We start from the raw sequence: 13,041 nt of genomic DNA, 5'->3' as shown, positions 1-13,041 counted from the left end.
GTTTCTCAGGTATGAAAATAACAGAATTTAGAAGGAGGAGCAAGGACATATGCATGTAGTGAATTTATTCCACACATTTATAATGTTCAGTTTGTGAATGTGTTGAATTAATTCTTTGGGAAGTTGGAATAGTTAAAAAGAGATCGGTTGCATTTAAACCAATTTATACCTGAGTGACTTCTCTCCTGCTGGATTCACTGAATAAATGTAAGGAAAAGTGCAATAATATGCATTATGTGAGTTAGTGTGTGGTCTCCCATGATAAGTCTTAGGACTTCAAGGGGTTCAAATAATAACAGTAATAAATTTGTATTTTTTCGAATGATATAGAATGCTGAACTGCAAAAAATATTTATAGCAAAATTTGGGAATAAAGAATATATATATATATATATATATATATATATATTTTTTTTTTTTTTTTTTGCTATACATTTTTGAATGCTACAATTTAACTTGATGTTTTTTCAGATTATACATTCCTTGCTAGTGTATCCATCACTATACAATAATGGAATAACATCATAAATTAATTATTTATTATCATTTTTTCAACTGTTTTTAGATTAGATCGCTTATTTTCTCTCTTGGATACTGGATCATCACCAGTTACTAGGAAAGCTGCTGCATTACAGCTGGGTGAAGTTCAAAAGCTTCATCCCCATGAACTGCATAATCTCTTAGCCAAGGTAATAATTTTTAAGAAATTGATGATTCCAATTTCTTAAAGTAATATTAATATTTGATGGTTTGTATTACAATATTTTATGAAATTGTTTTTAATGTTTAAAATTTAATTAGAATATTTATAACTTATTTTAACAGTATTACAACATAAAACCAGTTATAAAAATGATGTTTATTAACTGGCTTATATTTCACTAGATTTCAAACTGGCATCTTCATAGTACTCTACATGTTACAGTTAACATGCGACAATGAGTAAGTGGAACAATTCAAATTGTAACAGACAAAAGATCTCAAGTCCTAATTTGGCACTCTCTCTCTCTCTATTGTTGTAAAAAGAAGTATTATAGCTATGTAGGAGTTGATCTTAAGATAATAGTCTCCCATATTTTTGTTTGTTTAAAGCGACCATACTTGTTCAGGTTAGGAGAATGCTTCATAGCCATGGTTTACTCTAAAATTAATCTTTCTGACCTGTAACGACTTCTATAAAGTACATTGATTTTCTTCCATTTAATGTTCTCAGAAGATTCTGGTTTGAAATCTGGAGAAATATAAGCCGTATAATAAACATCTTTTTTATAATTTAGTTGGTTTTTGTTTTAATACCATTGGTACCAATACCATTTAATACCATTGGTATCTTGCTACATTAGTACCAAGTATATGGTGAGCATAAAGAAGTAACTTTTCAGAATTGGATTTGAATTGCTTCTAATTATTATTATTAACACCACAACTCCATGGAGGTCCAAAGACTCCTCATGGGAGGTACACATTGTTATACACAAAGCCCACCAAACCTTGCTTTAAACTCATTATTAAATGAGTTTAAAGCATGGTTTGTCAGGCAGTGCATTCCACTCACCAGCAACTCTTCATGCAAAAAACCTGCCCTTTATGCCCTTGCTCACACAGACTCCTTATACAGTTTCCAGGGATGCCCCCTTGTTCCATCTCCTTCTCTCATTCTGTGATAAATTTCTTCCACATTAACTCATTAACAAACCCTTTCCAACTTAAACATCTCAATCATATCCTCTGTCCTCCTTATTCATGAGGCTTTGTAAATTGCATTCCCTCAATCTGTCTTCATATTTCACATCCCAAAGACAAGTTACCACCTTAGTCATCATTCTCTGGACACTTTCTAATATATATCCTTATCACCATGAAAAACACAAGACCAAATCTGTGAACAATAATCCACACGAGGCCTGATGAATGCCTTATACAATGGAACCATAACCTCTTTATTTCTGCACGTCAAGGTCCTTCGCATCATTGCTACAATATGATGTGATGACTTTGTAACTTGTGCAGTGTGACCTCTGAACTTCAGATCCTTGTCCACCACCATTCCAAGGTCTCTTATTTCCTCATCTTCCTCTAAAATTTCCCTGCCGAGTGCATACATGGCATCCAATTGTTGCATACCAAATTTCAGAACCTTACACTTTGTAACATTGAATTGACAGTTCCATACTGTTGCTTACTCATACAATCTATTCAAGTCTACCTGTAAGGCTTGCATCATCTGCAAACAGTGTATATCTCCATGTGAATCCATCCCAATACTAGTAATATACAAGTGAAATAACAATGGGTTCCAAAACAGACTCCTGCAGCGCACCACTAGTGATGTTCCTCTTCCAGGATACTGCATCAACTACACACATCTTGCTAATACCTGTCTGAGAGCCAGTTGTCTATCTAACTCACTAATCTATCATCCAGTCCCATCTGCTCCAGTTCAGTTACCAACATGTCATGTGGCAATATATTATTATTATTCCTGATACCTCCAAGGAGTCCGAAGACTCATCGCGGGAGGACACCAACAACTGTCTCTACACCTAACCTCTACTACGAATCATCTCCATCAACGGCATCTACCACCCACCTCCAACACCACCACAACTAGTAATTTTTGTCTGTAAATTGCGTGTGTTCTGAAGGGCCGATTTGTATGTATGCAGGATGAAAAACCCGAGTTTCCGGGAGAAAAAACCCTGCTACCTCCGTATGAGATCGGCTAACTCACCTTCGATTGAAATCGACCAGATAAAGATTCCTCCCGTCGCGACGAGAATCGAACTTAGGCCTATTCCAATCGAAGGGCGCAATGTACCGTCGTTCTTCCAATTGCGCTACGGAGGCGCGTTATATCAAATGCCTTTGAAAAATCCAAGTGTATACATCTCCCATCTCCAATGCATTTGTTACCATGTCATATTATATAAATTGGCAAAATATGATCTCCATTTAAGTAACCCATGCTGACAAACACTGAGAATACCACTTATCAATAACCCACTTTTGTATCCTAGCTCTCACCAACTTATTCAATACCTTCACTACAGTTCCAGATATACAGAATGGCCTCTAATAGCCTTTATCACCATCTTTGTGAAGTGGAATTATTTCACCTTCCTTCCTTCCGCTCCTTTGGAACTTGTGCTGTTACAAGACTTGTTAAACAAATAGGCCACGGCTGGTGCTAACTCCTCGGAACATTCTGTTATGACACATAGTTATATGCCATCTATTCTTATTGCATTATTGACATCTAGTTTACTTAACTCCTCATATACCTTTTGATCGCTCACCAATGAGCCTTCTCTCATTTCATTCTCTGTACTTGAGATTTTACATTGAGGATGAAACACCTTAATGAAATGCTCACTGAATACCTTGATTATGTCCTCTGTAGCAGTTACTAACAAACTTTCGTCTGTTAACATCATCTTGCTATAATCATTGTTCTTTCTACCTGACACATCAAAAAAAGCTCTGGTTTCCCTTGACTGATTTGCCGATTTCTGCCTTGTACACTGTACTTTTGCTGTTCTTACAAATTGAGTTACTCTCCTGGTGTGTGCTTTTTATACTCTTGGTGCAAATGATTATTACCATTATTCATCTTTGGCTGCCTTCAAAGTGTCTTTCAGATTTCATGCTTAATCCCCTTATTCATCCATTTGATACCTACTCTGTTCAGCCTTTTGACCATCAGAATACATTCATGCATTGATACTGTTATGTTCTGTTGGTTAACAAGCAGCATTAGTTCTTTTCTGCCTAGCTCCTCATTAAATGCTATAGCTCCAAACTATCTCTTACACTTCTCATTATCACCAGCCTTGTAATTCCACATAGATTCTTTTTATACAGAAGTCTTCATATGGCCAGCCACAATCCAGGTGATCATGTCATGGCCATTCTCACCAACTGGAGGGAAGGGCAACACTCCACTCACAATCATATCCTCTAATGAAATGAACATATCTAAAACTTTCGATCCTCAAATATGTCCTCCTTTATATACTGCCTAAGATAGTTGTCTCTCAGTAGCTCAAGAAATTAATTTTCCTTATTCCTAAATGCTATATCTTCATTCCAATCTATATTATTATGATTAAAATCCCATAATGATTATCCTTTTCTTGTTCACTAACCCAAGTTGTTAATATGTTTCTTCATTACCACCTTCCACATTCCTTGGCTATAGCAACATCCAAATAAATATCTCTTTTTTGTTAACCTTCATGTCACGCTACACCACTTCAAAACCATTGTCTCTGTTTGCTGTTTTCATGTCTACCTTATGTGGACATGATTCCCCTGATATCATCAGCAGCACTCTTCCTGTCCTTTCTATCCTCACAGAAAACATTGTATCCTTCCATTTATAATCTCACCAGGATATCATCCTCATTCAACCATGTTTTGCTTATCCCAACAATTTTTGGTTGAATAAACTGAATCAGTAAAACTATTTCATCTCATTTATTTCTGATGCTTCTGGCATTTGTAAATAAACACGGCTGTTCACAAAACAATGAAGAGAATAGAGAAAAATACAGAGCACTAAAAAATAAAGTTGATAACCTATGCAAAAAAGCCAAAGAAAAATGGTTAGAAGAAAAAGCTAAGAAATGCCAAGAAGCATACCAACAAAACAACCTAAAAGTCTTCCATGATACTGTAAGAAAAATTACAAAGGAATTCTCAGCAAAAGCAGTAACAATGATAAACAACATGATGACTGAAACTGGGAATATTGAATATATAAGAAAAATCTGGTCAAACCATTTTAAGATTATCTTCCACCAAGGAAACAAAACTACAATGCCAACAATAGAAGAAAATAATGATCACCCAAAAATTTTACAAGAAGAAGTTAGATATGCAATAAAACAGATGAAAAACAATAAAGCACCAGGCATTGATACTATTCCTACTGAACTGTGTGGTCATATGAAGGCAGCATATCAATAGAATATTTAACAACCCTATTCAATAAAATACTACAAACAGGAGAGATCCCAGATGACTGGAGAAGTGGAAAGATCATCCCAATATACAAGAAAGGAGACAAAAGAGACTGCAGAAATTACAGACCAATCAATTTACTCCCTCACACCTATAAAATATTCATAAGAATTATACAAAATAGATTAAAAAACACCTATGAAGAAATGATAGGCATAGAACAAGCTGGTTTCAGAGGAAACTATTCAACAATAGACCAAATTTTCACATTGCACCAACTAGCAGAGCTCAGCTGGGAAGACCATAAAGAACTATATTGTTGTTTTGTGGACTTTAAACAAGCTTTCGATAACATCAACAGAGAAATCCTTCTTAAAATTCTACTAGAAAAAGCAATAGACAAATATATAATACAGTTTCTGATAAAATATTACTCTAAGACAAATGCAATAATTAAAAAGGACATACTCACAACAGAACCCATAGAGATCCAAAAAGGAGTAAGGCAAGGATGCCCATTATTCCCATGCCTATTCAACATATATCTAGAAGAAGTTGTAAAGAAAGCAATAGACAATGAACCTGGAATCAATGTCAACGGTTTAAACATAAATAATATCAAATATGCAGATGATCTCGTCCTTCTTGCAAGAACCCCAAATGAACTACAAAAGTTGATCAACAAGCTAAACGAAACCTGTAAAACATATGACATGACAATAAATATACAAAAGACAAAAGTGATGAAAATAGGGAGGAACAGAACTACCATCTCAGCCACTCTAAATAGAGAACAAATGGAACAAGTAGACAACTTCATATACCTTGGATCAAAACTAACAGAAACAATAGATGAACTCAAAACAATCAAACACAGAATAGCGATAGGATGGACCACCATGGGAAAATTACAGAAAATCTGGAAAACAAACAAGATATCTAAACAAGCCGAAATAAAATTATATGAAGCAATAATTATACCAACAGTCATCTATGGAGCAGAAACATGGACAGTTAAAAAAAGAGAGGAAAAAAAAAACTGCTGGCATTTGAAATGAAATGCTTAAGAAAAATAAATAGAACGAGTTGGATAGAAAAGAAAACAAACATCACAGTCAGACAAGAACTATTATATAAAAAGACAATAATAGAAAAAATTAGAAAACAACAACTGAGATGGTTTGGACACACTGTACGCATGGATGCAGACAGACTTCCAACTGAAAAAAGAAGACCTGGAAGACCAAGAATTACCTGGCTGAAATTAATAAAGAACACCTCGGGATGCAGAACATATAAGAAACTTTTTCGAACAGCAAGGAATAGAGAAGACTGGAAGATCCTGCTCAAGAGAAGACTCAACCCATCTTAGACGGAAGAGAAGAAGTTCCCTTTTAGGTCTATAACCACTCCTACCCAAGCCGCCTGTTGGTTGCGAATTCCTTGCCCATCACTTTATCACTGCTTATCCCATATATTTCCTCACCCTCAACTACCCTGCTCACATCCTAATTCTTTCCTATGATGATCACATCCACTACTGCTTTCATCACTACAGTCATCCCTCGACTTATGTCCTGGTTCCATTCCATTCAGCAGGACGTAAGTCGATACATTAAATCAACGGTTATAGGGGTTGGGGACTTAACCATAAGTATACTGTCATTTTAATTTTTAAACCTTATTATATTATAAAACTGTATTGTGTGTTACTGCCACTATAAAACAAGAGAATAATCGCCTAAATCTTCCTCCACAATCACATTTTCATTACCTTCCCTCTGTGAACGATCAGGCTGTGGCTCTTCTGGTGTCACCTTTATTTTTTTGATGAAAATGCCCAACGAGCATTGCTTATTCCTCTTCTTCTCATCATAAATTTGTTCATAGCAAGCAAACGCCTCGTGTACTTTCATTTCTATTATTAAGTAGCGTTCAACATGTCTTCAGCTATTCATTTCCTTCATTTTGAAAACATCGCTAACTGCAAAGAACATTTCTGCAAGACCCTTCACTTTAAATTGTTTAACTACCTCTTCCTGTTTCTCTTTTCCCTCTTCCTTTTCTCATTTTTCCTCTTCTGCAACAGTTGTTCCTCCAGTTCGACTAATTCTTCGTTAATCACCTCTTCAGGGGAACTTTCAATGAGTTGAATTATGTCATCATTATTCACTTCGAGATTCAGATTGTTTGCTAAGCCCACTATTACAAACTTCCAAAATCATGCACAAACCTTTTTAATGTCTTTTTCCGTATGCCACTCATGTATTGAGAGGTCACTTCATCCCAAGTCACAGAAATATTTTTATAGCATGATAAATGTTGAATGTTTTCCAGAATTGCATGAAAGTCTGGTCCTTTCCTTCAGTAGCAGAAATGGCCTGTGAAAAAGTTCTCTGTAGATAATAACTCTTAAACAATGTAAGAACTCTCTGATCCATCAGTTGGATCAATGAAGTGTTTAGAGGGAGAAACATGACCTTGAACTTCGTGCAGATCACCGCTATAAGATGGATGACCCGGAGCATCATCTAGAATTAATAAAATTTTAAATTCTACATATTCTTTCACAGTAGCTTTTTATTTCACTCGCATAAGTTGATTAACGCATCCTCAAACAATGCTTGAGTCATCCACGACTTCTTATTGCTCCGATAATGAACTGGGAGTATGCTTGCTAATGTTTTTAAAGATTTGTGGATTCTCACTGTGCCATATCACAAATGGTTTTAGTTTATATCCAGCCACATTACCCGTAACAGAATCGTAATACGCGCATTAAGAACTTTGAAACTAGGTATAGATTTTAGCTTTTTGTGGATGAATGTCTGCACGGGCATTTTTTTCCAAAACAAGGGCGGCTCATCCATATTAAATATTTGCCATGGGAAATAATTTTCTTCCGCAATAATTTTATCCAATTTTTCCACAAACTCCTTGGCAGCCTTCTCAGCACTTGCAGATTCCCATACATTTTCACATTATGTAGTGCAAAACGCTGCTTGAATCTCATAAAACCAACCGGAAAAAGCATTGAATTCATAGTCATAATCAGGTACTGCGTTCTGCTTCAACATGTTGATGAGACTAAGTACCTTAGCGGTTATGGTCACGGTGCTAAGGGGTATGCTGTTTTTGTTCAGGTCTTCTATCCATGATGTACGTAGCTTTTCCATATCACCGATAGGACCTTGTTGTTGCTTCGTCACTATCGTCGATTTAATGGAAGCAGATCCTTTCACAGCCTCTAAGATTTTATCCTTATTTTTCAAAATGGTCGTTACTGTAGAATGAGACCATTCGAAGGTAAGCCCGTCGATGTGATCGCACATTGACAGGCTTCATGTTGCTTTATAACTTACAACTTCGTTTCAAGATCAATTGCTTGTCTCTTTTTCTGTGATTCTTCACTAGGTTTTTTGATTGGGCGTGTTGGGGCCATGTTGCACAAAACATCGCGAAATATTTAATGATAAATACACAAATAACCCACTTCTCAAACACAAAATCAACAGAGGAACTGTTGAAGATATGTGTCTACTGCCGAGGGAGGTTGCCGCTGAAAGCCTGTTACCACTGTGTGTTTTACCTTACGCTCGCTTGCATCTTGTTCGAAAGTATAGCCAAAAATATTATTGATTCCCTTATGGGATCACGGACGTATCTTCGAAAGGACGTAAGTCGAGGGATGACTGTACTTCCAACAGCCACTCTTCCTATGCCATGTCTCCCTCTTCACCTTACTCCCCCATTTTCCTGTTTCTCTTGCATTCCCATTCTCTTTTCATCTCTCACACTATTAATTTTTCCATTAACAAAACTTCATCTCTTACTTCCTCTGATCTATTGTTCACATTGCTCACTGCAATTCCTTTTAGCAATAGTTTTTCCAGTTCACTCAGACCAAAGCCATTCAAATTTTTATTTGAGCAAATCCATTCTTCCCTAAAATACATGCCACACATCTACCAGCTGCACTCAGTTCTGTTCACACATCACACTGTCAACATACCATTCATGATTCTTGCTGTCTGTTCTTCGAAAAATTGCTAAATAAAACAAGCAGTGATAGCGCAGTGGTAAAAAAACACTCAACAGGCATACAGTCAGGAATACATTTCCATACTTGAAGTAGAAAAAAAGCCATCAAAGGCTGGAAATGTGGAAAGGCCACAGGAGTAGATGATATTCAGAAATGCTGAAATATGGTGGTATAAAAGTCTTACAGTGGCTGCACTGCATAGTTCAGAAAGCCTGGACAGAGGGACGAATTCCCGATGATTGGAGTAGAGCTCTAATAGTACCCATATATAAAAAGGGAAATAAAACTGAATGTGAGAATTACAGAGGTATTTCCCTACTGAGTGTTCCTGGCAAGATCTATGCAAGCATACTTGAGAAACAGTTAAGAAGAATTGTGGAAGAAAAGCTTGGTGAAGAACAATCTGGATTCAGGCCAAATAGAGGCTGTCAGGATCAGACTTCACTTTACAACAAATAGTTGAGAAAGCATGGGAATATAACAAAGATCTGTATTTAAGTTTTGTCGATTTGGAAAAGGCATATGACAAGGTGCCAAGAGAGAAGCTATTCAATACACTACAGTTATATGGTGTCAATGGGGCATTATATCAAGCAATACTTAGTCTTTATTTGAGTTGGAAGTTGGCAGTTAGAATTGAAGGAAGTACAGGAAGATGCTTTAATGTTAAATCTGCTGTGAGACAAGGATGTACATTATCCCCTCTGTTATTCATCATCTATGTGGATCACATTATGAAAGAAAGTGGTATTAAACATGATATCAGAATTGGAGATGTTAATGTCAGCCCATTGCTTTATGCGGACGATGTTATACTTCTAAATAAATCTGCTTCAAGTTTGCAAGAGTCCCTGACTAAATTGAATAACTGTTGTAATAAATATGGTATGAAGGTCAGCATTAGAAAGACAAAGACAATGAAAATAGGTAGAATTGTTGAAAATGTCAACTGTGTTGTGAACGGGGAACCTGTGGAACAACAAGTAAAACATTTCAGCTACTTAGGCATGATTTTTACTGAAGATGGTAAATTAAAAATGTAAATAGACAACAGAATCAACAAAGCTGGTATGGTAGGAAGTCAATTGAATAAATTCATATGGAATAAGAGAGAAATTAGTCAGAACACTAAATTAGCTGTATACAAGACAGTGTTCAAACCAGTTTTAACTAATGGATCTGAGAGCTTGGTCAGAAGTAAAACACTTGACCAAAGACTAGAGACCGATATGAGAGTCCTGAGAAAGATTAGAGGCATGAACAGATGGCATCAATGGCAATATCATATTAAAAACGAGGATATTAGGAAAGAACTTGACATTGTCAGCATCCAGGAATGCATTAACAGAGCTAATCTCAGGTGGTATGGTCACTTAAACAGAATGGGCAAGGAAAGATTAGCAAAACAAGTGTTCTCTGCCAAGTTGGCAGGAAAATGACCCAGAGGAAGACCAAGATATAGGTGGATTGTTAGTACAATGTGCCTCAGACGATAGAAATATAAGATCTGATAATGATAATATTGTAGTCTTGACAAGTAACAGACTGATTTTGAGGAAAATTGTAGATAGGAAGTTAGTAATGATGTAAATTTTTCATGTAGTACTATCATATCCTGTACACCCCTTGATGGTACATGTCAGGAATTTGATGATGATGATGATGCTGTCTGTTTCCAACTTATTATCGTCATACCTTTCAACACACTGATAGTCTTTCCCATTATACTGTTATCTTTTTCGCTCCTCAAAAACAACCTTACATTTTTCTTATATCCAACCAAATCATTTGTTCCCACAATGCTCTTGCTCACTTCTTTCTCATATTCAAAGCATGAAATTTCTTGCTCATTCTTCCTCCTGGAAAGCAGACGTTATCGAATCTGTCATTAACCATACCTCTAATAATGGAATCTGCATAAACTACTGTTCTTGAATCATTCATCATCTGTTTTTCCCTATTTTCCTTCATGCTCTCCTTTTGTACTCTTCTTTCTATCAAATATCTATATCACATGTTCCTTATTTCATTTTTCATTTTGAACTTGTTCTTCAGATCTTGCATTCTGCTAGAAAATTTCACTGTCTCTTGCTCCTGTATTCTCACTCCCTCTTATTCTGTGATTCCTTTCTTCCAATTCCTCATTTTACTTTCTTTCACTTCTGTTTCTTTGGGCATATATTGTTTCACTCTTTCAGTCTTGCTTGCTTTCATTCCATTATTCACATTTATGTACCACATAAATGTGCTTTTGCACCACATTTATGCTTTCATTTCTTTAGTTAGCATTCACTGATAATGTGTAGTCTAACAAAATATCACACTTTCTACAGATCCATACCTTCTCTTGTCTTCTGTTCAGTCTTTCTACAAACATATCCTTCTCATTTAACCATGCATACATGTTGCACTCATGACATCGAACCATTCTCAAAAAGTCTATCATTAATAGCTTTTGATCTTCATGCTGCATGGTATGCTGATCTCATTCATACTACCATTTTGTTTTGTTCAAGGTTATTCAAGGTTAAGATTAAAAAGTCAGTTAAAAAGAAAAGTCAATAAGAAATGCACAAAGCCCACAATTACACTAAGCTGTCCAAAAGAAACAATATTCTACCAAAATGCAAATAATATCACCAATTACTATACAATATATCATATTTTCTGAAGCTATTCACCAATGACCAGGTACATCGAGGCCCTCTAGCAGCGATCTGTCTGATTGCTTCTACGTGCTGCTTTTATTCTTTGTAAATGAATGAAATATGCACGTAAACACAAGAAAGATATTTAATTAACCAAATATTTCGGTCTGGAAATAGCAGACCATCCTCAGTGGTATTACAAAAAACAGTTTTAAAAAATACAAGCTAGAATGCTAACAATAGATCGTTAATAAATAGAACACTTTTGAACACAATAGAACTCTTGCAAAACGAGTTTAGATAAAGACACAATTGAAAGACTTAAAACTCATTTTGCAAGACCTCCTAGATTTTATGGTCTCCCTAAAATCCATAAGATTGACTATCCTCTTCGTCCAATTAGATTGTATTATTGATTCTCCTACTTACCGTATAGCCAAATATCTAGCTAAATTATTGAAATCTTACATTGGCAACTCTAATTCTTTTTTTAAAAAACTCCTCAGATTTCTAAGAAAAATTTAAAAAAATGTCTCATTACAACCTTCTCTTGGAAAACATCCCCCAAACTAGCATGCTTTGTTGACGTAACAAGCGACCTGGACATATGTTCCATACTTGATCCAGCCACAATTGTACACCTTCTTCATCCATCCAACCTTTCTGACTGGCACAAACAATTACACCTGGTGGAAATTTCATATGCTTTGGAATTTTCTTCCTTTTAAATATCACTGTCGGCTTTAATTTGGTTCCATCTGCCATGCATGCTAGAACAACAGTAAAATGCGTGTTTTCATGTCTCGTTGTTTTTATGAAGACGCCCTTTTCACCAACTGAGTTTATTGTTCAATTCCCAGGCATATCAAAGTACATGGGCGTCTCATCCATATTGCCAATTTGGGAAAGTTCGCATCCGTGACACTTCCGTAATTTTATGATAAATTTATGGAAGGACTGCACTTTTCTTCAAGCTGCTTTGGTAACTTCTGAGCAATTTTTGTTCAGTGTCGTAATGTTAATGCTTTGCGTTCAATAAATCTGTTGCACCATCCAGGCAAAGCAAGAAAAGATGAAATACCTGGTGTGTCCTTGAATTTACCATTCTTGAGTTGTAGAACTTGAAAACGAATTGCATTTCTTATTATTATAATGCCATCCTGTCATTGCTTCAAAATCCATCCATTTAGCTCTTCTTCGAGTTCTGGAAAGGATGCTACATCTCCATGACGGGCACGTTTCATTTTGGGGATTTTTTCAAGACTGTCTTTTTGCTTATGCCAAAGTCTAATATTACTCTCTGCTACACCAAATTCTCTCATAGCAACACTGTTATTATGTTCTTCTGCAAACTGCACGACACACAATTTAAATCCCGCTTCAAAAGAT

General features: G+C 35.9%; 1 protein-coding gene across 1 annotated transcript in view; it reads left to right on the top strand.

Moving 5' to 3' along the window:
* Positions 1 to 13,041, top strand: part of Hel89B (histone acetyltransferase 1) — an 863,997-nt gene that overhangs the window by 22,336 nt on the left and 828,620 nt on the right. The window contains exon 2 of the mRNA XM_090405810.1: positions 566 to 689. Coding sequence (XP_090261936.1) covers positions 566 to 689 — 124 coding nt within the window. The remainder of the gene's footprint in view (positions 1 to 565; positions 690 to 13,041) is intronic.

The sequence above is a fragment of the Typopeltis vanoorti genome, chromosome 15, assembly GCF_054136105.1.
Source record: "Typopeltis vanoorti isolate ZY-2024b chromosome 15, IOZ_Tvanoo_1.0, whole genome shotgun sequence".
NCBI lineage: Eukaryota > Metazoa > Arthropoda > Arachnida > Uropygi > Thelyphonidae > Typopeltis > Typopeltis vanoorti.
The sequence above is the reverse complement of the archived record's forward strand: the minus strand, read 5'-3'. Positions and strand labels throughout refer to the sequence as shown.